Source organism: Talpa occidentalis, unplaced genomic scaffold (genome assembly GCF_014898055.3).
Source record: "Talpa occidentalis isolate TD23 unplaced genomic scaffold, MPIMG_talOcc4v2.1 talOcc4.11, whole genome shotgun sequence".
In the NCBI taxonomy this organism is placed as follows: Eukaryota; Metazoa; Chordata; class Mammalia; order Eulipotyphla; family Talpidae; genus Talpa; species Talpa occidentalis.
This window is the reverse complement of record NW_023601104.1, coordinates 101511248-101536700: the sequence shown is the minus strand read 5'-3', so window position 1 is coordinate 101536700 and position 25453 is coordinate 101511248. Positions and strand designations below refer to the sequence as shown.

The 25453-nt window shown below is 59.5% G+C and overlaps 1 protein-coding gene across 1 annotated transcript in view; it reads left to right on the top strand.

The window, feature by feature from the left end:
• Positions 1-3418: 3418 nt before the first annotated feature.
• The window catches only part of PPP1R13B (protein phosphatase 1 regulatory subunit 13B), a 50784-nt gene continuing 28749 nt past the window's right edge, over positions 3419-25453 (top strand). Inside the window, 3 exon segments of the mRNA XM_054692828.1 lie at positions 3419-3486; positions 4104-4158; positions 25119-25266. Of these exon segments, the coding sequence (XP_054548803.1) occupies positions 3458-3486; positions 4104-4158; positions 25119-25266 (232 nt within the window). The 5' untranslated portion in view covers positions 3419-3457.

Here is a 25453-nt window from a genome sequence, read left to right as displayed (position 1 = left end):
CATGGCCAGAAACCCAAGCCTGACCTCACCTCTGCGCTCTGCCTGCTCCCCAGCCCCCCACTTTGAGCTGACTGCTGGGAAGAGCACCGGAGCACCCGTCCATGCCCTGTGGCATTCCCCTCCCCGACAGGCTCCCTCTGAGTTGTTTCTGCTCCAGCGCGAGCATCACCTCCTCCTGGTGAAAGCAGAGGCCCCGTTATCTGGCTTCGTTGTCTTTAATCCTTATGGGTGGTGTCCTCGCGTGTCATGTTCTCTCCTGACCAGACCACGCGTCCTGTGAGGACCTGCGTGTGGCCAGGGCCTGGCCCCGCACCAGATGCTCCGGGGACGCTTGGAAGGAGTGGGCTCGCTCCTGGGGCCGGCTGGTGACCAGCACTAAGCATCCTGGGCAGTGACGTTACTTCTGCAAGGGCCCTGGAGACCCTTGGGAGAAATGAGGGATTTGCACTGAGACAAGCTGGGTTTCCAGGACAGTGGGAAGGGCAGGGCAGGAGAGAAGGCTCCTGGGGCCAGGGTCACAGAGACTAGCTTAAGAAGTCAGGTGGGCAGGGCCTCCCCTGGTGGCGCAGCGGTTGAGCGCTGGGCTGCGAAGCTGCCTGCAGCCTCTGCAGTGCCAGTTCGATCCCTGGCTGCTGGCGAGGGTCCCACATGGCGCGCAGACCTCTCCTGCCGCCCGCTGCTCCCCTCAGCAGTGTATTTTGTCAGTCTGCCTGTTCCATTCCCCGCTCTGGCTCTGGTGAGCCCTCTCACCCTCCCGTGCTTCTGAGTGTACCCAGTGCTTGTATAAATAAATAAATTTAAGAAAGGAAAAAAAAGTCAAGTTGGGAGCCTGTCAGGAAGGGTCTTAGTTGGTGTGGACTGAACGGTGCCCAAGACCTCTGTGGCCACGTGAGGACACCTGCTTTCACACCCACGTGGACACCGATGGGGTCCCGGTCAGCCCTTGGGCCGCGTCTCAGGATCTGCTCTAAAGGTGCCTGGCGTCAGGATGACCCAGGACTTGGGGGGCGGGGACTTTGCACAGTGATGGCCTGGGCACATCTCTGTGGGGCGACTACGGTGCGGACTCATCCTGAGGCACACGGGCCCCGAATCTTGTCAGTGGCAAATGCTGGCCTCAACACAAACAGTTCCGGTTTTTCACCTGCCTGGCCGAGGCGGGCTGGCTGGAGCACGTGGTCTCCAGCAAGGTGGAGGCGGGCTGGGTACAGGCTGAGGCCCAGGCAGGGCAAGACCAGCAAGAAGGTCACCACTGCTACTGGACGCATCTAATACCCTGACTGTGCTTTACTTAACCACCAGCCGGCCCCTCTATAACTCAGGAGAGCGCCCCCTCGCCCCCTCCTGCTGGAAACCTGCTATGCTCACTGTTCTCCCTGGTGTTCAAGCCCCATGTTTTCCTCTCCCCCGCCCCCAAGTCTGGCTAGATTGAAAGGTAAAGATTATGACTTGAGATAAACAATGAACAACAATTATTTGTCCATAAAAAAAGAAATAAAAGGCAATTAAGTCAAACAGAGATCCTGTGGGTAGGCCTAACCCAAGAGGCTGTGTCCTCACAAAGGGGGGGTGACACCAGGCACGTGCGAGCAAAGAGAAAAGACCACACAGAGAGGCGAGGGATGCTGTCTGCCAGCCCAGGGGAGGGGCCGGGGAGCCATCCCTGCCAGCACCCTGATCCTGGCCTTTGAGTCTCCAGATTCCTGACCAGACTGTGGGTCTGTGTTGACAGCCCGGCACCTAGCGCAGGCCTCCAGTTCTTAGGATTTCAGTTTTAAATGGTAATAAAATCATCCGGTTCACAAATCAAATGTAACGCAGAAGAGCGACCGGGCGGTCAAGGTCAGCACCGGCAGTGCCATGGGATGCTGCTCCTCTGGGCGCTGGATGTGACAGGACGGAGATGGCATTTTATCTTTGTGGCGCGCTGCCCAGCCCCAGTCCAATCATGAGGAAAACATCAGCTAAGGCTCAAGTGAGGCTTCGCCTACATCATGCCCAAGCCGCCCGGGTCAAAGAAACAAGGAAGGTGTGAGGCGCAGAAGGTCCCGGTCTCAGGAGCCTGAAGGGAGGAGAGGACCAGGGCCACGGGGCGTCCCGAGGCTCCCGGGGACACGAGGACGTCGGGACAAAGTATGGACTTTCGTTCGTGGTGGCTCACGCTGGCCCATGAGTAGGGAGGAGCGGCCACGCTGGTGCAGCTGTTAGGGGGAGCGGGTCCGGAGGAGGGGTGATACGGGAATGCTTCTGGAACTCTGAAAGGCAAGTTTATTCTCTAAAAGGCAGCAGCCCTCGGTCTCCTTCTAATTCCTTTTTTCCTTCGTGTGGTTCTGTTTTCCTGGCTGCACCCTGACTGGTTAGGGGCTAATTTATACATGTCAGCCTAGAAGGAGCTTTAGACCCCAATCTTTCAGGCTCTCTTCTCTGCTCTCACCATTTTTTCAGAAACTTGCGACGGGTGCTCTAGTCACGTCTGCAAATGGCCGGGAGCTGACTGGAAAAGCCATTCACTGCATGGTGGAATCAGAATCTAACACTATCTCAACAGGCCAAATTCTCTCCAGCTGCTGGCCCATCTGCCCAGCCCCCACTCCCACCTGCAGTCACCACTGGCCGGGCTCTGTGGCCCCTTCACGAATCCTTGCTGCAAATTAGAATCTATACTGATTCTCTCCCCAGATGGCCTCTTTATTTGCTGTAAAGAGCATTTAATAGTTTTCTCTATGAAACAGCTCAGGCACAGAGAGTGGGGAGAAAGGCAGGGCGCACCCCATGCCCCCTCCACCCGGGTCCGGAAGCGCCAAGCCTGCCCGGGACAGCCTGCTGCCCCCGCAGCCTTGCTTTCTTGTTTGTGAATTGTTTGAAAGGGGGTTCCAGAGCCTCACAGACACTAAGGTGCCTCTCTGGGCACACCCTGCGGGCTCAGCCCACCCGTCGCGGAGACTCCTGAAGGGTCTCCTGGGAACCTCAGCCTGGGTGATGGGCAGGCACAGCAGGGCCTGCAGGGCGGGGGTGTGTGATGTGACCTAATTATGTGTGCGTGTGGGGTGGTTTGGGTGTGGAGGAGTTTGGCACAGAGAGGCCAATTATGAACGCCCTCGGTCAGGATGGGAGGCAAGGGCCTGAGCTGCCTCGGCAGGGGTGGGGGCGGGCAGCAGGGCCAGCTGTGACGGACGTCAGTCTGGAGGACGTAGGAGCCTTGCTGCGAGGGCGGAGTAGTCTCCACTCTCTGCTGGCAGGTTCCACGGGTGGAGTGGACCGCGATGGCCGAGACTTCCCTTCTTGGGAGAGCAGGTCCATTTAACTGCCTTAGCTTGGTGGCACTTCTCCGGTGACCCTGCCTTAGCTTGGCTTGGCAGGCCAGCGCCGCCCCTTCACCAGCAGATGTTAGTTCCCTATGAGGAGTCGGAGTTGGAAGGCCCTCGAGGATCATGGATTCTAGTCTCTCTGGTTGCAGATGGGGAAACTGAGACCCAGAGATGGCATGTAAGTTGCCTAGGGCTACGCAGTGTGGTAGGCAGAGCTGGCGGCCAGCCTGGGGGTGCCCATACCTGCAGCTTCCTCTCCTCTCCAGCCCTGCCTCCAGAAGGGCCTTGCCCTCCGCCACTGACGTCTAGCTGTGCACACTTTAAAACCCCGGGTGGGCCCTGTCCCAGGGACATGTGCACACACAGCCTGCCCGCTAATGAGGGCACACCTACGGAAAGCTACCACCCACGGCGCCCACGAGGGCCCAAGCGAGCGTGGGGCTTCCGTACATCATGTCTGCATCTCCCCATGCCATGACGCAGGTCCTATTACTGCTCTAATTACCCCCGAGAGACGCGGATGGAGATAGATGTGACCTGCCCGAGATCGCGGGAGGGCGGGGCGGGGGCCGTGTCTGGCACAGGAAGGCTGCCTCTCAACCACTAAGCCCCCGGCCTCTGAGAGGGCTGTGGCTCCCCAAGAAGGGGTGGTGGTGGCCTCCCTCTGCCCCGCCCCACCTGCAGCCTCCAGCCTCCCAGAGGACCAGGCAGGCTCCAAACTGACCCGACCTCCACTTGCTGCGTCTCCAGGGGGCCGTGCGCTTCCCGAGGTGATGTGTGGCCTTTGGGGTTTAGGGTCATCGACAGACCTCCGCATCCTGGATGCTCGTGGAAGTTTCTGGGCGGCGCGGTGAGTACATCACGCACAGTCTCGCCTTTGCCAGGGCTCAGGTGGACGGCGAGGCGCGCGGGCAGCCATCACCGCCGTCCCCGCGCCGGGCTGCGGCCCCGGTGGCCCTGCCCTGGGTCACGGGCGCTCGGCCAGCGGGGCAGGTGCCCCTGGAGACGGGGCTGGGGGGAGCGCCCTGGACACTGAGGACGCGAACAGGGGCCCAAGGGCGTTCAGGCCGCGGGTGTGGCCCCTCCGACGGCGCCGCCGGCAGGGGCGGGGGACGGGGGGGGGGAATGGGGGGGGGCGCCTCGCGCCCGCAGCCCCGCCGGCGCCGGCCCCGGGTCAGGCCGCGGTCAGAGCGGGCGCGTGCCGCCCGCCGGCCTCCGGGCACCGGGGTTCGAGTCCCGACCCCGGCGAGACGGGCGGGGGGCCGGGCCGGCCCACCCCGCGTCTCCGCCGTCCGGACTGGGGGTCCCGGGGCCGCCGCGAGCGCGCGGCCCGACGGGCGGGGCGGGGCGGGCGGGGCGCGTGCGCCGCGGGAGCGCGCCGGCCCCGGGAGCGCGCACGCCCCTGGCGCGCTCGCACCTGGTGGCGGCGGCGGGAGGCCCCGCCCCGCCCCGCCCCCGGCCCGGCCCGGCCAATCGGCGCGCGCGGCCGGGCCGCGGGGGCGCCGCGCGGGGGCGGGGCGGGCCGGGAGCGCCGGGGCGGCGGCGGCGGCGGCGGGGCCGGTCCCGGGACAGCGACGCAGCGCGCGGGCGGCCGCCTCAGGCCGGCCCGGGCTCCGCAGCCCCCGCGCCCGCGCCTCGGCGCGGCGGGGCCCGAGCGCGGCGGCCATCGCGGGCCTGCGCGGGCGGCGGCGCCGAGCGTCCTGTCAGGCGGCGGAGGGCGCCGCGGGCTCGCGCCGCGATGATGCCGGTGGGTGCGGGGCGCGCGGGGGCGCGCGGGGCGCGGGGCCGGGCGGCGGCAGGTGCGGGCGGCGCCGGCTGTCAGCGCCGCGGGGCGGGGCGGGGCGGGGCGGGGCGGCGGGGCGAGGCCCTCCCTGAGGCGCCCCCGCCGCGGGGTCGCGGGCGCCGGCCGGGGAGGGGCCCCCGGAACGGGGGTGCGCCCGGGAGCGGGCCGGGGCGGCGGGCCGGGGCGGCTCCCTGGGGCGGCGCTGGGGGTCCCGGGCGCCCGGCCCCGCGTCCCGCCCGCCGCGGAAACCTGGGCTCGCGGGGCGCGCCCGCCGGCGCGGTGCCGCCGCCCCCGCCCGGCCCCGGCCCCGGCCCCCCCGGCGCCCGCGCGGCGGGAGTGCGGACGCGGCGGGCGCGGCCCGCGGGGGGCGGCGGGCGGGGGGGCCGGGGCGGGGGCCGGGGCCGGCGCGGTCGCCGAGGGGACCCCGCGGCGCGCCGGGAGAACGTCGCGTTCCGGAGGAAACGGCCGTTTCTCTGCGCGCCCGGGGCGGACGCCGCTGCCCCGCCGGCTGCACCCAAGGACGTTCAGACCAGAGCGTTTTCCTGAGCGTTCACGGCGTTTCCTGCCGCGCGGCGATCCCACCTCCCCGGCCCGGCTGCCCCGGCACTCGGCGCGGTCAGGTCGGACCCCGCGGCCTCAGCGCCCGCCCGGCCCCGCGCCTGTCGGGGTTGCGGAGGCTCCGCCGGATGCGCGCGTGTCGGGCCCCGGAGACGTGGAGGGGATGCCCGGGACGGGGCTCAGGTACTGGTTCTGCTTCTCTTTAGCGGAGTGACCTTGAAAGCCAAGGCCTCTGAGCCTGGGGCTCCCTTCCAAGGAGGAGTGAATATCTGGGGGCCGCCCGGGGATGAAAAAGGATGATGGGTCCAGAAGTGCTTGTCAAACAACGCCGTGCAAACGCCGTGCAAACGCTCCTGGTGTTGCTATGGGTCTGAGTCGTCAAGGTCTAAGTTTAACCTCTGCGAGATAAGGCCTTGGAAAGCAGCTCACTGGCCGGATTTGGAAAAAGCAAGGTGTTTTGGAATGTTGACACTTTGATTAGATCCTATCGTAGGTGATTGATATAATTTGCTGCCATGGTAACGTTGAAACACAGGTATAACGTATCTGTTACTTATTGTATAATGTTTAATTACAAACACTCCGTTAAGAGACTTGCTTGCATGTTCCATATGGTGCATGCAGATACTTTAACTCCACCCACTTGATTAGAGGCGCTGGTCTTACCAGGTTTCCTTTGTAAGAAGTCAAAATACTCAAATACCATTTTATCAAAAAAAAAAAGAAACAGCCCTATAAACTATTTCAAACACACTGCTTTTGCTTTAAAATGCCTTCTAGAAACATGGTATTCTCTTGGCCCCTCTTTTGTGGCCTTTCTTTTTGTTTTTTCATTCTTGATCTTTAAAACACTGCTTACAGGATCAAGTCCTTCCACTATTAGCACGGTTGGAGTTGGTTGTAAATTTAATGGAGGTTTTAGGAACATGGCATTTTTCTTATGTGACACTATCTTAAACTATGCATCTGAGATAGAAATAAGATTTTCTCACTTGACTGTGTACTTGTCATCACGATGAGTCATTGGAAGGCTAGGTCAGATTTCGCTCCGTTTGTGCGGAGCAGAGCTGCTCCCGGGAATGCGTGAGCCGCCAATGCAATTCTCTAGTAAATACGTGAGAATAGTGTCTTCCTTCGGTTAACTCAAGGTAATAGTAATATTGTGATTTTAACATGCAGTTAATATGGAACACTGACACTGTGATATTTTACTTTTTTGCACGAAGCCTTTGTGACCCGGTGTGAGTCGCGGAGCTGGCCCTGCACACCTCGCTTCAGGCTGCACTGAGGTGCTCAGCCTGGCCCCTCCAGGGACCCCATGTCAGCACAGCTTTAGGGCCTGTTTGGCTTTGCCTGCATGAGAATTGTTGGCCGCGCGTCATGTCTGGCAACTTCTCGCTGGTCAGGCCCAGTACCACGGCCATGTAGGCTGGGGGGCTGAGGCCAGCGGGAGACCCGAATGCTCAGGGATGGAGAAAGTCTCCAGGGGCCTGCACGGCCTCCTGTGACCGTATGTGCCGGACAAGTTTGTGTCTGGGGATCTGTTTATGGACGGGGCAAGGCAGTCTAGTGCTGGAGTCATTCACATTTGTTGTCAATGGAGAACATTTTTTTTTTTTTTTAAATAGAGGCATGTTTTATTTATTTATTTATTTGTTTGTTTTGTTTATACATGCACTGGGTACAGTCAGAAGCGCGGGAGGGTGAGAGACTTCACCAGAGCCAGAGCGGGGAGCAGAGCAGGCAGAAGGACCGAAGTACACTGCTGAGGGGAGCAGCGTTTGGCAGGAGAGGTCTGCGCGCCATGTGGGACCCTCCTCTGGTGGCCGGGGAGCAGCCGGGGATCGAACCGGCGCTGCAGAGGCCGCGGGCAGCTTCGCAACCCAGCGCTCAACCGCTGCGCCACCAGGGAGGCCATTTTTTAAATGTTTTGCCAGAAAAAGGTGGACTTAGAGCTCATTTCCTGGCAGGCCCTCAGGTCTGGGCTGAAGCACACCTGAACAAGAGTTTAATCAGAAATGGCCACTCAGGCCGTGGACGGGACGCGCTCTGTCGCCAGTCCGCACCATGCTTTCTTGGCAGACACTGAATGCTTTGCAGCGAAGCCTGTGCGGGGGCGTCGGGCGGGCGCTGGGCGGGGCTGGAGTCGGCTCTGAAGAGGTGTCTCCGTGAGGAGCGCGTCCTGGTGACAGCGTTTGCCTTGCCCTCCGGGCCCTTCCTCAGGAGGCACAGCGTGGCTGGAGTTGCCCTTTTCTGCCCTGCCAGCCTGTGGGCCTGGTTGCTGAAGGCTGTGGGCGCCGTAGCACATGCCTGTACTCAGCAGACATCCCCATCCCAGCATCCCTGCTCCTGACCCTGTGGAGGCGCTTCGGGGCCTGCAGCAGACCTTCCTTGTCCTGCGCCATCAGCGGCTGTGTGATGACCGCAGTGAGCGGAAGAAGAAAGACAGGTCCCCGCCCTACTGGTCAGTCTCTGTGCAACCTTTGCACTTGATCTCCGGGGCCTCAGTTTCTCACCTGTGAGAAGAGTTGGCGGGGTATCCCCAGGCGCTCGTGGTTGGTCCCACAGGTGACTTGGAGCAGGTGCCATCAGGAGGTCAGTGCCCCAGAGCTGAGATGGCCCCGGGGGGGACACGCTGCCTGATGGTGGCTGGGAGCACCCTGAGGGCGTTCACCGTCATTGCTAGTTAGTGGTTAAGTCCAGGCTACGCTTGAATTTATGGCCTAATAAACAAAACATGAAGACTGGAAGGAGTTTTTCATTGTAGGTTTTTTTTAAAACAAAAACTATAAACGTATCACACGTACAATCATAAAATGATTTCTAGCCGCCGATGTCCAAAAACCCACAGAAGGGGAACGCGAGGCCTTGGTCACCCAAGGACTTGCACCTACGAGCTTCCGTCGCTGCACTTACACTGAGCTTACAGGTGTCTGTGCGGTGGCTCTCCTGAGGGCAGCGGCTCTGCCGGGCCCCGTGCCAGCCTTGGTTGGCGTCGCTGTTCCTGTGGAGGCCTGAGGCCCAGAGCTTTGGGCCCAGCTGAGGTCCCCCGCTCACTGAAGGTGCTCCTGCCCGCTGGCCAGCCAGCCAGACCGCTCAGCCCCCAGGTTTGTGACTGTGGCACCGTCGCGGCACGCCAGGCGCTGGCTTCAACTTAGCAGATGGCGTTTGAAATAGCAGCACATAGTCCCACAGGCCCGTGCCTGGCGCCTGCTGCTGTTGCTGGGGGAGGCTGAAGCCTCGGCAGGGCTGTGACGAGTGCGGGGGTCGTGGGGCACAGAAGACGCACGGCCTGTGGCAGGAGCCTGCCAGGGAGCAAGAGGCCTATGCATGGCCAATGCAGTGAGGCGAGGCCAGCTGGTGGCGGGCAGGGCCCTGGGAAGGCCTGGTAGCCTGTTGTCAAGGCAGAGGGCACGGAGCAAGGTTCCTGCGGGAAGGATAATGCTTGGTGGTCTGCCTGTGGCATCGGGAGCGGCTCTGCCGGGCAGGCACGGCCTCTGGGGCCCCTGGGCCAGCCTTGGCTCCAGCCCTCAGTGTGGGCCCTGGCGCCACCATTCATTGGTTCTCTGACCTTGGGTCAAGCTGCCGGACCCCTCAGTTCCTATCTCTAACCTGAGGGTGACAGAGAGACCTGCAGGCTCGTCAGGGGGATGCGAAGGCCCACCGCGGAGGAGGGCGCTGGGGACGCAGGATGCTTGTGGGAACTGTCAGCTGCTTACTTTCACCTCCTCTGCCGGACCATACCGTCTTTGTCTTGGTCAAATCCACACGTCATGAAGCTGACCTTTAGACGCGCGTCTGCGGCTGCCTGCCTCAGTCCAGAACCTGCCGCCGCGTTCGTCCCGGCTGCACCTGCTGCTGTGGCTGTCAGCGGGGTCTGCCCGTGGCCGACCTGGGGGCCTCACGAGGGTGGGGTGGGCTCGATTTGACGCCAAACCTCCGGCGTTTGGCTTTTGTCATGGAGCGTCACCGCAGCCATCTGTTCCCAGCGGGAAAGAGAGCCTCCCGGGACACTCCGCCATCCCGCCGTCCCAACTCGCGCCATTCTTTTCCAACCCTTTGCTCCAACAGGAACATTTCCCACATCAAGTGCAAGTGGTCGGCCGCACTGCGCCCAATTTTACAGATGAAAAGAAGGGTCAAGAGAGGCCCGAGACCCGCTCGAGGTCCGGGCCTGACCCCAGGGCACTGCGACCTGGCAGCACCCCTCGCCCCTGCCTGTCAAGGTGAGGTGTGGCATGGCTTCCCACAAAGGACAGTGGGCTGGGGTGGCCAAGTCACGCAGCACGCATGGCCAGGGGTCTCTGTCCTGCCAAGTGCTCGTGGACCGTGAGGCCTCCGGCCGCCAGATCCGTGCTCGCCGACAGTCAAGATGCTGCACTGAGGAGCTGGCTGGCAGTGGAAACTCAAACCACAGGCCCCATCTGTGGCCTTCAGGGCCCTGCCTCCAGCGTCCAGCAGCCCTCCCCCAGCTCCTCTGTGCGCCTCTCTGCGTCAGTCCTGGGAAGAAGGTTTTTCTTTCTTTTAAATCATTACCTTAATTATTTTAATGGCAAATCAGCATGGGTAATTGTTTTGAAGAGTCAACCAGACAGACCCTCTATAAACCGACGCTTTCAGCAACCCTTTCGGACCTGTTTCTGCATCCCAAAACACTGTCCCTCTTTCTTACAATGAGACTGTATTAAGTGGGTTGTCAATGTTCAGCCAATACCTTATTTTGGGCCTTTTTTCCATGAGAATATACAAAGTTCTACTTTTTTATGGCTGCACATGATTTCTCTGTGCAGCCCTGCCATGTGGTCTTAGAGACAGGCGCTGCTGCTTTCCAGCGAGGGTTGTAGCTGCAGCAGCACGTGGCACCTGTCCAGTCCACATGGTGAGTAGTGCCAAACCGGGGCTGGAGCCTGCCACCTGGTCTGCACCAGAGGCCCTGTGGCCAACCCACCTGCCCTGCGTCCCCTGGCGGAGGCTGTGGGCCGCCTGGACACGACGCACCCCCACTGGCTGGCGCGCTGGCATGCAGGTAAGTCCCAGGGTGTGAACTTCATGAGTGTCACTCTTGTGCTATGTGCCCCCACTGGACACTGCTGGCCTCCACGACGCCCGGGAAATAGAAACCCAACTCCGACCTGCGCTGCCCAGCACTGCCGGGCCCACCTCCCTCCAGCTCAGCACGCAAGCCCACCTGCTTCTCCAGCAGCTCCCCTTCCTTTCACGGGAGACCCTTGATTCAGCTTGATGCTGCCTCACAAGAAGTCAGCTCCAGAAAGGTTTCTCCCAGCGAAGTGTCTCACCCCACATCACTCTGCAGTAACAGGGACTCAAGCCATGATTCATGGCAAACAGTGCTTGAAATCACAAGTGGAAATTTTCCAAACAAAAGCGTAAGGCACTTAAATGTACACTGCTGGGTGCCGCTGGGGGAGGGGAAAGGGGTGTGAGGGCAGTGAGATTTTGCAAAGATCTAAATATCCAGGTTACCCTCCGAGAAACTGAGGGCATAGGATTTGGCCTTTTCCCCCTGACCTCATGGCAGGGGCACCGTGGGGTTGGCACCCTCCAGCACCAGGCCACCTCTGAGCATCAGCCGAGGCCTCCTTGAGACGTGGCTTTTCCGTGGGGCCAGCCACCACGAAGCTCTGTCCAGAATAAGAGACGTCAGTAACAAGGTATCACAGAACGAAAAGAAACTGGGAAACATTCATTTTTCCGTTCAACTTTTAGCTGTGTCCCCAGCTGTGCTGCCCTTAGGTCAAAAGCCTGAGCAGCTCCTCTTGCTACTGAAGAAAACCCGTTTCCCTCCCAGCTACCCCATTGGAGCCTCAGCGCCCATCGGGTCGGCTGTCTGAGGCTCCGGCTGGAAGCACAGCGGGGCAGGCCCGCTCTGCCAACAGTGCGGGGCGAGGGGCTGCTCAGCTCCAGTGGCAAGTAATCGCAGGACACCAAGAGTCCACTGCAAGCGGACCGGCCGCACGCAGACTCGAGAGCCAGGACTGCATGCGGCCAAGACTGCATGGGTGTGAGAGGAGCGTGTTGCACGGTCACCAGTGGACCAGAGCCTGGCATGGAGACAGGAAGGGTCCCCAAAAGCCCACAGCAGGGACTGCACGTGGCTGGCAGCCCCCCCAAGGGGGATACAGGGTGGGCAGAGCTGCAGGCGGGGGCAAGTCACACTCTAAATGGAGTGCATTTACCTGAAGACTGGACAGCGGGCACAGCAGCCAGTCAGGCCGTGATTGCTGTCCCAGCTGCACCGCCTCCATCAGATGCCACGTCCCACTGGCCCGAACCCAACATTTAAGTAACCCCAACCATAGAGGGGCTGTCCCAGCCACACTCCATTGCAGGCGACAAAGAACCTCCTTTAAACTGTCTTCCAGCTGCTGAATAGCTGTCTGTCTATATTCAGATTTTACTTCTGCTGTTCTTTTTTTTTTTTTTTTTTTAAGATTTATTTATTTATACAAGCACTGGGCGCAGTCAGAAGCACAGGAGGGTGAGAGAATTCACCAGAGACAGAGCGGGGAGCAGAACAGGCAGACTGATGAAATACACTGCTGAGGGGAGCAACGGGCGCAGCAGAAGAGGTTTGTTGTGCCATGTGGGACCCTTGCCAGCTGCCTGGGATCGAACCGGCACTGCAGAGGCTGTGGGCAGCTTTGCAGCCCAGCGCTCAACCGCTGCGCCACCAGGGAAGGCCCTGATGTTCTATTTATCAATATTGGGAGAAACTCGGGGCCTCCCTGGTGGCGCAAAGGGTTAAGACGCATCTTATGACGCTCACCTCAGCCACTACAGCACAAGTTTGATCCCCAGCCAGGGAGGTGACTCACATGGCACAGCAGACCTCTCCTATCTCCCCGCTGCTCCGCTCAGTAGTGTGTTTCTGTCGATCTGCCTGTTCTGTTTCCCACTCTGTCTCTTGTGACTCCTCTCACCCCCTGCACCTCTGGCCTGTACCCCAGTTCTTGTATGTATAAATAAATAAATCTTTAAAAAAAAATAATGGGAGAAACTCAGAATGGCCCAGTATATTAGAATAGATGGCAAGAAAGGCAGAGCCAACAAGTCTCCCCGACGCAGCAGGGCTGATAGGCGCCCCAGGCGGCGTGCCTGAGCCGTGATGGTGCTCGCGAGGGAGTGTTGATAAGCCAGCCTTTCAAATTTCCCTAATTTTAATTGTAATCCTAGATACTTTCATTATTAATTACACTGTTTCTGTGGCTGTTGAGCAGCCTCAATGTTGCAGGGAATGAGAAAATTAGTTACCCAAAGACATCGATGAAAGTCCTCACAAAATTTCAATGGGACACTTCCTGTCACCTGTGAAGACACCATTACGAGGAACGAGGCAGCCACCAAAACAACACCTTTCAAATGCCCCGTGCCCATGCCACTGAGCGCGGCGGAGACAGGTCAGGGTCTCCGCCTGACCGCACAAGACCCGCAAGCAGCAAGGCCCCAGGAGACCCAGCAGCGCCCAGGGTGGCAGAGGCGGGACGGGAGCTGGTGGAGCTGAGTGCAAAGCCCGAGTGTGCCCCCAACCCACACGCCTTGCTCCCGCGTCACCATCCCGCGAAGTAGGTTTTCAGACATGAGAGCAAAAACTGCTACAGCGAGGGCCTCCCCTGGTGGCGCAGCAGTTGAGCGCTGGGCTATGAAGCTGCCTGCAGCCTCTGCAGCGCCGGTTCGATCCCCGGCCACCAGTGAGGGTCCCGCATGGCCCGCAGATCTCTCCTGCCACCTGCTGCTCCCCTCAGCAGTGTATTTTGTCAGTCTGCCTGTTCTGTTCCCCGCTCTGGCTCTGGTGAATCCTCTCACCCTCCTGCGCTTCTGACTATACCCAGTGCTTGTATAAATAAATAAATAAATCTTTAAAAAAACAAAAACAAAACTGCTACAGCGAGACCCTAGCCACTACCACCCCGAGGAGGCCGCGACAGCACATCCCGGTGGCTGGTCCACCCTGGCACAAACCCAAGTCTCGGCTGCTGTCCACATGCAGCCTGCACCAGGGCCGCTGAGCGAGGAGGGTGAGTCCCCGGAGACGCTGCATGGGACACATCCTGGAACATGGCGGGCTCTGTGCCAGCCGGCTGCTCAGTGCAGCATCTTGACTGTCAGGGAGCACGGATCTGGCGGCCGGAGGCCTCACGGTCCACAAGCGTGTGGCAGGACAGAGACCCCCAGCCACGCATGCTGCATGACGTGGCCGCCCCAGCCCACTGTCCTTTGTGAGAAACCACGCCACACCTCACCTTGACGGGCGGGCGGAGAGGGGGGCGGTGCTGCCAGGTCGCAGTGCCCTGGGGTCAGGCCCGGACCTCGAGCGGGTCTCGGGTCTCTCTTGACCCTTCTTTTCATCTGTAAAATGGGCTCAGCGCGGCCGACCACTTGCACTTGATGTGGGAAATGTTCCTGTTGGAGCAAAGGTTGGAAAAGAATCGCTCGAGGTGGGAAGGCGGCGCGTCCTGGGAGTCTTGCTGTCCCACTGGGAGCAGATGGCTGCCGGGACGGTCCATGAGAAAAGATAGATTTTTGTTTTCTCTTTTGACCTGATGTTTAAAGTGCTTACTGCCTTGTGCCTCTCGACCCTCGGGGTTGCTTTGTTCTGGGAGAAATAGTGCTTCTGCAGGTGGGCTTTCCCTTGGGCGCCCAGCCTCTGGGCGTGTGGGGGCCTCCATCTTTGTGGGTGATCCTGGCCGTCTGGCCCGTTTTTCTTTCCCATCCAGAGTGGCGTCACATTTGGGTCTTGATTACACCCCATCACACCCGGTTGTATGTCTTGGATGCGTTTCCTCTTATCAGGTGTCTCTTAGTTTACACTCCCAGAGCCCCTGCCCCCACGGTGCCCTGGGGAGGGTGGCGGAGCGCACGGGAGTGTGTCTCGTGTGCCTGTCTCTGCGCTTCTGTGTCACGGCTCTCTTTTGTGACTTCATTTTAGCTCTATAAATGTGGAAGTCCTAAGGGTTTCCCTAACCTTTTCAGTGACCATAATTATTGCCAGGTATTAAAGTAAGAGAGGGAGGAACTAGAGGCTGGAGAACATTGTACATTAGGGTCCTACCAGACCTTTGCATGTCTCGCATCCAGTCAACAGTGTAACTAAATCAAGGGCTGGAAGGGAGCAGGAGCTGGGCTGGGAACCTGATTTCAGTCTGGGCTTTGTTCCTGGTGAGACACTTTCAGCTCAGATCGGCTCCTTCCTGTGGGGGCTGGGCAGTGGCCAGGTGCAGCTCCTCCTGGCACCCTCCATGGTCTGTCTCTAAGCTGGCCTGACCCCTGGGCTCTGTTAGCCTGAGTCCGTCTCTGCACGCACCTGCCCGTTGAATTGGACACTTTGGGAAAGATCATGTAGTGGACGGTCATTCTAAAACAATTACCAGAAATTTTTTTTTTCTCCTCTTCTGAACAACTTCACACGCGTGGTGATGGGTGTTGGCCACTGTCTAGACCTCTGGAGAGCAGGGGTGGCGCCAGGCGCCTCACAGGGCAGCTTGTGGCATGTGCTCTGGACAGGATGAGCGTGAACGACACCTCAGGGAACACTGTTTTATTTATTTCTGGGTTAAAATGCGCATCTTTGTGAGAGTGTCCTGAGCGCTGGCCCACGGTGATGTGCTCGCTACTTTTGAGACCGGGAAGCTGTTTGGTGGCAGGAAGATAAGAGGGAAGGAAAGCCGGCCCCCCTGTACCCCCTTTCTCTCCCCTTCTGCGTGGACACGGCCAGAGCATCCAGCCGCCTTCCTGCGCTGCCCAACAGGCCACTCAGGCGCTTGGCCCCGCGCCGCGGGCTCAGGGAGCGGCTCCCCGCGCAGGGCGGCCTGCCCGCGTGGCGATTGGTCTGCAGCCGGCGTTCTTGCCCGCGTCCCCGCCTTGTTCTGTCTTGTCTGACCCTGACCCTGCCTGCGGTGGGATGGGGCGGGGCGGGCGGCGCAGGGCGCCTTGGGACGAGCAGGCTTCGGGGCTGCGGCTGGGGGTCTGCCCCACCTCGAGGAGGCCTGCACGTCTCAGCACCGCAGGCGTCTTCTTTTAAATTGCTAGTTTGGTCGTTAAGTTCATCTTAGTCACAAGCGGAGCGGCAGAAGCCGTGGCCTGCTCTGCTACCTCGGAGCGCGTTTACTGGAAGGCCCGGGCGGGCAGATGCGGCTCCCGTGCAGCAGGGGCAGCGCCCGCTCTCTCGCAGCACCTGCCTTCAGCAGGCTCCAGGCCCTGCCGGGCGGGGGTTTCTACGGCAGCCCCCGAGGAATCGCCTGTTTCTGTGCTCACCCCTCGCGCTCTGGTCTCACCAGAGCCCCAGTGTGAGCCCGGGAACCACCACGGTCAAGCACACCCCTCAGCCCCAGGCTTCCGAGGACGTGCCGTCTCCTCCCGAGCGCAGGCCTCGTCCGCACCGCTGCCGCGCCTCCTGCTCTTTCGCCCTCGGCCCGCTCTCCAGCCAGGCCCGCCAGCCTTGTCCCTGGGGCCTGCCGGCACCCCTTGGCCTCAGGGCCTCTGCACTCGTCCCCATGCCCGAGTCCTCCTCCTCCGGCTTCTCTGCCGCTCGCTCTCTCGCCTCCTGCAGCGAGGCCCTTTTTAACTGTCTCTTATAAAATTAAAATTGTCCCGACCCCAACTGCTGGCAGCCTTGTCTCCTCCGTGGCCCGTCCCCTTGTGTCGGATCCCCAGTGTGGGTCTTTGCCCCGGGCCTCTGCCCGGAGGTGGACTGGGCTGTTGAGTGTGGCCACCTTTGGTTCTGTGATGAAGCTCAGTTGTCATCCTTAAAATGTTTTGCTTCTCAGAGGTAAATGCTATTATGACTGCGAGGTGGATCCCGCCATTACTTACTCTGAGTCCATGCTCCTGTCTGAGAACCTGCGGGGGAGGTTGCCTCGTGAAGATGAAAACTTGTCATTTCTCCCCCTGCTCGGCAGTCTCAGCGCCCTCGCTCCTGGCCTGCTGGCCTGGAGACCTGAGCCGCGGAGTCAGATGCTCCTGGTTGGACTCTGTGCCTGGCACTTCTTGGTCATGTGATCTGGCGTCCTTCAGTCTGTCTGCAGGGACAGGGCCGTCCTAGCGCCCATCGGGTGGCAGGCACAGCGGGTAAGGGAGGCCTGGCCCCGCACACCGTGAGCCCCGAGACACCAGCTTCTCTTTCTGAGATCTGGCTACCAACCTTCGTGTTATCTTAAACATCTAAAATAAGTCACTAACAGCAGGATTTGGAAAAATGAAAACTGCCACCAGGCACCTTTCCTGAGTGTAAGACATGAAGAAGCCGTTTAACTGTGGGAACCTGCTTAAATGTTGGCGCGTTGGAGGGAGGTTTTGCTTTTTTTTTTTTTAAGGTTTATTTATTTATGCACACAAGAGCTGGGGTGCAGGCCAGAGATGCGGGGAGTGAGAGGATTCACCAGAGACAGAGTGGGGAACAGAACAGGCAGACTGACTGATATCCACTGCTGAGGGGAGCCGTGGACAGGAGAGGTCTGCTGCGCCATGTGGATTGGTCCCTGACCGGCCGGGGATCGAACTCGTGCTGCAGAGGCTGCAGATGGCTTCATAGTACGGTGCTTCTTGCACCATCAGGGCATCAGGAAGGCCTGGGGGTTTTGCTTTTTTTTTTTTTTTTTTTTTTTTGTGGAACCCTCACCAGTGGCCGGGTATCGAACTGGCGCTGCAGAGGCTGCGGGCAGCCTCGCAACCCAGCGCTCAACCCCTGCGCCACCAGGGGAGGCCCCAGAGGTTTTGCTTTTTAAGGTTGACGACACCACTTGGGCTGGCCTCTTCCTCAGGGCAGGCCTCGAGTGGAGGCCCAGGAGCTAGTGTTCGTTTCCCCTGTGCGATGGGTGCTGAGCCCAGGGTGCGGTCATCACTGACCAGCTGCTCCGACGAGTCTCAGGCACCCTTGCCGCGACACTCCCAGCGGCGCTCGGCTCCGCTGATGAGCACGGTGCCGGTGCCTGCGGCAGCCCCCCAGCCCAAGCCCCCTCTCTTGACTTTTCTTCTTCGTCAGCGGCACGGGGCCCCCGTACTTGCTTCTGCTTCGTTTCCCACAGTGGGGCTGGGGTGGGGGGCAACTCTGCGGCACCACGATCCAGTTACAGAGCAGGGGGCCGGGTCTGAGAGCTCAATGTGGGGGGGGACAGAGGGGTCTTCTCCTCTGTGGTCTGACTGCGCCTGCAGGCGGGGTTCGCTGTGGCGCGGGGTGGCGGGTGCTGTGGAAACTCATGAAAAAACAGGATTTGTGACTAGAAATCTTTGTGACTCCGAAAAAGCAAAATGTACACAAGGAAATATTATGTTCATTTAAAGTTGTTTCCATTGGGGAAAGTATGCTACTGACGGTAGCGGTTGAGTCGTTGCCATCACCAGATGTTGGTTTTAATTCACGGCTGTATGGCGGATAATTCCCGAAGCAGGAAACCTCCCTTTTTACTGTGAACCATTCAGAGTTGTGTAGCTCCTCAGTGTTGTCTTGTTTTAACACATTTCATCACCCCAGAAAGAAACTCGGGGCCCATTAGCAGTCTCCCCCGGCTTTCCTTATCCACTGCTCGGGGCGGCCGCGGAGCTACTGCCTGTTCTCAGCGTTTCCCGCGATGGAGCCCTCGGCAGATGGGCCTGTCGCGTCTGGCTGCTTTCACTGGCACAGCATGGGTAAGGCTCGTCACGCGTGGCTGCCCACTTCCCGCCTTTTCATGGCTGCGTCATGTTCCCTTCAGGGTTAGCTGCGTGTGCGCCTCAGCCTGGGCTGCTTCCGCCTTTTGGCTGCCTCAGCTAACGCTGCTGTACGCGCGTGTTCCCGTTGGTGTGTGAATACAATACATGATTGTAATTTTCTGGGGTGTGTACCTCGGAGTAGATAGGTTGGTTGGTTTGTTTGTTTAATGCATAGAAAAAGATGTTTTCTTGAATATTACAAAGAAATATGTTTTTCTTCCTGAGGACTGTTGGTAAACAAGATTTCAGTTTTTGAAAGGCGAAGAAAATGTAATTACAACATTTAGATAGTTTTAGTCAAATAATATCGATTAATTAGAAAATGCCATGATTCTTCCGGCTCCCTTTTGTAAGGATTAACTTGGCCTTAATCCTTGGCTGAGGGGGAAGCCAGAGAGGGCGCGCGTAGAGAAACGGAGACTTTGCCAAGCCTTGGCCTTCTCTTCTCGCCGTGAAGCAGCGGCTCAGAGCGTGCGCTTTGGAGCAGGCGAGGCGGAAAGCTGGCTCTGGAGCTGAGCGGGTCCATGACCTTGGGTGGATCCCCCGGTCTTGGGAGGGTGGCGGGGTCCCCCAGGGCCGGCTGGAGCTGAGGATGCGGCAGCTGTCCCAGCACTGTGTGCCCAGCACTGGCCCGAGGGGGGCGCGCTCCCCGGGCAGCCCTTTTCAATTAGTCCTGGGGCTTCGCGAGGCCTGAGAGCAGCACGATGGAGCCTTGCGGCAAAACGTCCTCAGGAGGCAACTTGGCGTGAGCGCCGCAGACCCCACGCCCAGCGTGTGCCCAGGGCCCGGGACCCCCGCCCTGCCGCCGGCGTGCTCTGTTCCCGTCAACTGCCCCATCCAGGGCCGTGTCAGGTTGACGGGAAGACTGAGCAGACAGTAAGCGGGAGACGGGCACAGCCCCCCAACAGCTTGCGGGGGTGCGTTTGCCGCAGCCGAGGAACTACACGTTGTTGGCCGCCGCGTCCCGGTCCGCCTTGCGTTGTTCCTTCCGCGGGGTTTTGCTAAGGGCGGGCCGTGCCCACCGTCACCAGAGAAGGCTGCTCCCGCCACGGAGCAGGCCCCATTCCCCCCCCACCCCACAGCCCCACGGTATCCTTGTCTGGGCGCCCTCCCAGGGCGGGGGTGGCCGCCCACTGCTCCCCTGAGCACCACGCGTGGCTCCTCCTTGCCCTTGGACTTGGCTGGCTCATTTCTTTTTGTCACTGAATAATGTCCCAAGGGCTGGATGTACCGGTTTGTCTGTTCACCACCCCCTCCCCAAGGCTCGAAAGGGGTGTTGAGGGGAGAGGGTGAGCGTCTGCATCTCCAGGACCCACCTAACTGGTTCCCAGCTCTCCGCTCCCGCCCCTGACCTCCACCCAGGAGTCTGTTGACAGGCGTGACATTTAAGGTCCCGCCCGTGCTGGTGTCACGTCCTCCCTGTCCTTGTGGCCACTGAGCTGTCTCGGGGGGTGGGGCTCCCCTCTTCCCGAGGCGGCGCAACCCCCTCATGCATCTGCATCCTTGCGCGGCGTGATGTGTCCCTGCGGACTGTCCCACCAGGCCTGGCGCGCACATTCGCCCGGGAGGGTCCCCACCGAGCCGGCCGCCAGCGAGGCCTCACACTCGGCTGGTGCGCTTATCCGGCGCCGGGTCGCGGGCGGTTTCCGTGACTTGGCGGTGGAATCAGATGTCCTCTCGGAGGGCAGCTCCGTGCCCTTGTGGTCTGAGGCCTGTTGTTTTGGAGCGAATGCATCAGTCCCCAAAGGCCAGGTCTTGTCCAAAATAATGCCCAGCCCAGGGCTGGAAGTTTAGCATTATCATCTCAGACCATTCATGTTGGAGACCACTCTTCTTGCCCAAAAACATGCAGGAGCGGTGCCCCCGGAGTGCGCATGCGGAAGGGGCGCCCGCAAGGCCATGCGCCCCTCTCTCTGGGGCGGCTGCCTCCATCACTGAGGGGTAAAGCTGGGCCCTGTCTGCCGAGGCGGGGCCAGGGCTGCCCTCTGCTCTGGCCGAGCTTGGGTGTGGGGGAGACCCAGGGAAATGAGCACATGGCATGGACCACGGGGCGGGTGCGAGGAGGAAAATCCCAGCAAGAGGACAGCGGAAGGGAGGCCAGCGGGAGAAGGATGGAGTGGGAGGGGCCAGTGAGAGGGGGACCCTGGGAGGAGGACAGTGGGAGGAGGACGGAGTGGGGTGCATAGTGCGTGTGTCATGATTATTTGATTCCGGTTGTTCATGTGCGCTTAGCTCAGGTACCCGCGAGCTCAGAGCACGCCTTCTTGACAGTAAGGTTGGGGCCTGGCAGCCTCCCTTCCAGGTCACAAGACCTGCCCCTTGGCGTGCTGGTCAAGGGGTCGTCAGGCCTTTGTAGAAATAAAGGCTGTGCAGCTTAAGACACAGCCGGTGGCCAAGAGTCTGGGGGACCCCACTTGCTCTGGTGAGCCCCACTGCTCCGAGAGGGGCCCCGCCGGGGGACGGTGCCGTGGAGGAGTGTGGCGTGCGCCACGCGAGCAGGGCCATCTCGTGAAGCCGCGGGTGTGAAGGAGGAGCGGTGCGGCAGGGGCTGCCCTGCAGTGCGGCTGGGCGGAGGGGACAGTCTAGGGGAGGTGTGACCAGGCTTCGGTCGCCACCTGCTGCTGGCGTCTGCGCGCAGGCCGGGCTCTGCAGCTGTTCTGGCTGCGGTGACAGCTTCTTCATTCCCACGCCCGGAGCGCCTGCACCCCTCCCCTCCCTGGCCCGACCTGCTCTCAGGGCGACCCCGCGCCCGCGGGCCAGGACGTGCTGGGCATGGCAAGGCCACTGCGCTTTCAGAGATGCCAAAATTTAATGAAAGCAAAGGTGCTCCGGTGTCGGGGCGGGGGGTGCACACGGGGGATGTCCTCCCTGGAGCCTCCGCGGCCACGGGCCCTGCGTGTCCTGCGTGTCTGAGTGGCCTACACCAGCTTACCCGGCGTGGCGGCTTTCCATCTGGAAACAGATCCTGCCGCGGTTAGGAAGGCGACATTTGCTAAAGACTGCCAGGTGGAGTTTAAGATTGATAAAGTGGGCCTCCCCGGTGGCGCAGCGGTTGAGCGCTGGGTTGTGAAGCTGCCCGCGGCCTCTGCAGCGCCGGTTCGATCCCCGGCTGCTCCCCGGCCACCGGAGGAGGGTCCCACATGGCGCGCAGACCTCTCCCGCCACCCGCTGCTCCCCTCAGCAGTGTGCTTCGGTCCTTCTGCCTGTTCTGCTCCCCGCTCTGGCTCTGGTGAATTCTCTCACCCTCCAACGCTTCTGACCGTACCCAGTGCTTGTATAAATAAATAAATAAATCTTTTTAAAAAAAATAAAATAAAACTGAAGTAGTGCTCAGACTTCGGGTGAGTTATCTGGCAGCGATTAGCTTTTCGAATGAAACGTCCAGAGGCGAAGGTCCGCGGCCTGGCCCCATTGGACGCATGTACAGCCGAGCGGCCTCAGTGCGCCACGGTGCCTCAGCAGGTCCCTGGGGCTCTGTGCCCGGCGTGCCAGGCCCGGCCCGCAGCACCCGTGAGGGAGACTCCAACTGGTGGGTGGACAGGCTGCGGGCAGCTGCGGAGGCGCGGGGCGGGTGAGGCCTGTGGGGTGGGCGCTGGCAGAACCAGAGAGGCTTCGGGAAAGGCCACGTGGGAAAGAGAGACAGTTCGACGAATTTGAGGTTTAGACACACGAAGCTTGACGTGGGAAGACACCTTAGGGCTGTGAGGTCGTGGGGGTGCTGCCTCAGAACAGAGGTCAGCGTGTGCAGGACGGCCGACCCCCGAGGCCCTTCCCTCTGGGCTTGTTCGCCCTGGAGCCGCTTTTCTTCCAGATTCTGTAGATTCTGGGCCATTAATTTCAATATCTAAAAACCTCTTACAGATTAATGAGCAGAAATGGCTGTTTAAGTTCTTGTCAGTAAGAACGCGCCTCACACCCCAGGCGGCAGCGGGCCCTCCTTGCCACCTGTGGTTTCCCGCCTCGGCCTGCGGCTTCCCTCCATCTGGCGGGGAGAGGCCCGGGGAGGCCTCTGTGATGTGACAAAGCCGCGGAGGGCCTTGGGGCCAGCAGGAGGAGGCAGGGAAGGTGCCTCGAGCATAGCGTGGACGGTTACCTTACTGCTAACAAGGCCCGGCAGGGGGCCGGGGGGGTGGAAGGGGCCAGGCTCGAGGTTCAGGGGTGCCTGGAGGCTGGGGGGCTGCCTTCACTGTCACTAGTCGGGGTCACTAGGCGGGGTCACTAGGCGGGGTCACTAGGCGGGGTGGGGCCTTCTGTGGGGGCCCAGACTCCTGCGGCCCGGGGCAGAGGCAGAGGTCCCCATTCGGACTCCCGCTGGAGACCTGCTTCCTGTTTACGGGCCGGGAACAATGGTGGGGCGGTGTGAGGCTCCCTCGTTTCAGCCAGCGGATGACTTCACTTGGTCCACATTTAGACAATGGACTGGCTGTGGGAGGAGGGGTTCGTTAGGGGAGACTGGCCGCCAGGACACCCGTTCAAAACTGTTATCAATTTTGGTTACGTAAAATCTGACTGTCGACATCAAGATGTTTCATCTGGACATTGAGGACACATCTGTGAAAAAGTTTTTTAACAACAAACTAAAGTACTTAGTCGATGACCTAGATTTTAAGTGAGAGAATTTGGGGACAAGTACAGATTCTGTTGGCTTTGATCAAAGATTGAACAGAAGTACTTTTACAATGTCTGATTAAAGGAAACCTTTGGTTTATTATTCCAGTACCGCCCCGGGGGCCCTTCCCCACCCCCTCCCGCGGCTTGGGGGCTGCAGTCAGACATGGGGTTCTTCTTGGCGTGGTTTGGACGGCCCCTTAGTCACATCTCTGCATCCACATGCAGGGCCCGTCCAGCCGTGTCCTCCGCCTGACTCCCGTCGCCAGCGTCCCCTCCAGCTCCATCCACGTCGCCACAAACGGCAGGTGTTCATCTGTAGCGCAGCCGAGCAGAGGCCTCTGCGTGTGCGTGTCTGCGTGTGTCTGTCTCGCCAGTCTTCTCACCCACCCTCTCCTGGCCCTCAGGCTGTGTTCACAGCTTGGCTGCTGTAGGCGGCAGGCACCTCAGCGAGCACGGGCGGCCAGTGTCCCGTGGAACCGGGTTCTTGTGTCCTTGGGGCAGAGCCTAGAGGAGGGTTGCTGGTCCTGTGGCAGATCCACGCCGGTATTTTCAGACGCCCCACACTGTTCTCCGCTGGGCCTGGACCCGCCTGCATCCCCACCCACACTGCCCTTCTCGCGCAGCCTCGCCCACGCTTGTTGTTTCTGGTCCCTTTCTCGTTCTCATGCTGTGAGCTGGCGTCACGCCGCCGTTGGCCTGCGTTTCCTGATCATAAGTGATGATGAGCGTTTTTTCAAGTGTGTATCTTGTGTGTATTGGCCAGCTGTATGTCTTCTTTGGAGAAGTGTCTGTTTAGCTCTTTTGTCCACTTCTGGCTGGGTTGTTTTCTTTTTGTTGAGTTGCGTGAGCTCTTTATATATGTTGGACATCAGCCCTTTGTCAAATTAGTTGGATTTTTAATTTTTTATATATTTATTTGCATAGAAGTAGGTCTAGGCCAGAGGTGCAGGGTGAGAGGACTCCCCAGAGACAGAGTGGGGCGCAGAGCAGGTGGAGCCACTGAAATCCACTGCTGTGGGGGCTGTGGGGAGGCGGGAGAGGTCTGCTGTGCCCTGTGGGTCAGCTCCCTGGCTAGGGATGGACTCGGGCTACGGTGGTGACAGCTCCAAGACTAACCCCTCGGCCACCTGGGAGGTCCCGGTAGGATTTTTTTGAAGATTAAAAAGAAAGTACTGGACAATTTTTTTTTCCAAATGCATTATAATGTATTTTCATGTTTAAGGGTCATTTGTATTTCTTTTACTATAATATTTCCCTAGTGAAATTTTAAAATTAATTAGATATTTGGTCATTTTGTTATTGGTTTTTATGAGCCATTTATCGAGGAGATTAACTTTTTATTTGTAATGTGAGTTATATTTTCCCCATTTTGTCTTTTTTAATTTGTGAAAGATTCTTCCATCCTGATGATTGCTGGACATCTCAGTCTTTTTTTTTTTAATGGCCTCTGGTTTTTGAGTCACAGTTACCAAGGGCTTCTGTAGTCTGAGGTCATAGGCAATTTAGCAGGTTTTAATTTTAAAACTTCCATATTTTTTCTTGACGCTGAGGTGCTTGCTCCGGCAGGAATTCACTCCAGCGCACGAGGCACAGTGAGGGGCTCGTTTCCTGTGGGAGCTTTGCCGAGATCCCTGTCACTGTGTCGTCTTTCCTTCCTGGAATTTGAGCCCCCCCCCTTTGCCATTGCCTTTCCTGCCTGTGGACGCCATGACATGTGCCAAGCGTGGCCGTGTGCGCACGGCCCTGTGTGACGTGTGCACCACATGTGCGTGGTCACGTGTGCCGTGTGTGCCCAGCCGTGTGTGCCGTGTGCACCACGTGCACCATGCCCTCATGTGCTGTGTGTGTGCAGCCATGTGCACTGCGTGTGCCCAGCCATGTGTGCCGTATCCACGTGTGCCGTGTGTGTGCCACGCCTGCGTGTGCCGTGCTGCATTTTGGCTTTTGACACCTGTAGCTCTGGTCCCCTCCTAAGACTGTTCTCTTCTGGAATTTTCCTGACTCACCTTACGTTTTCACAGGAGCTCTAGAGCCAGCTCGTCTGTTCCAAAATGCCCACCCCAGGTGTTTTGGCTGGTGTGGGGGGTCTCTTTCCCTTCCAGACTGATCTGTGATTGTGGTGCTCAGTGTCGCTTTCATCTCTCCTCTTGCAGATGATATTAACCGTGTTCTTGAGCAACAACGAACAGATTTTAACCGAAGTCCCTATAACACCGGAAACGACGTGTCGGGACGTGGTAGAGTTCTGCAAGGAGCCGGGAGAAGGCGGCTGCCACTTGGCCGAAGTGTGGCGGGGAAATGGTACGTGTCTGCCGCCAGCGCTGCCGATGCGCAGAACTTAAGTTTATCCCGTGCACTCTGTTGCCCCTGGGCTACCTGTGGGAACAAGGGGTTGAGTAATTGAAACTCTGATTACGTGGGGGGAGTGGTTGGTGAATCAAGCGTGAGTTGATTCTCACTGTGACTGCAGCGACATGCAGGGCTGCCG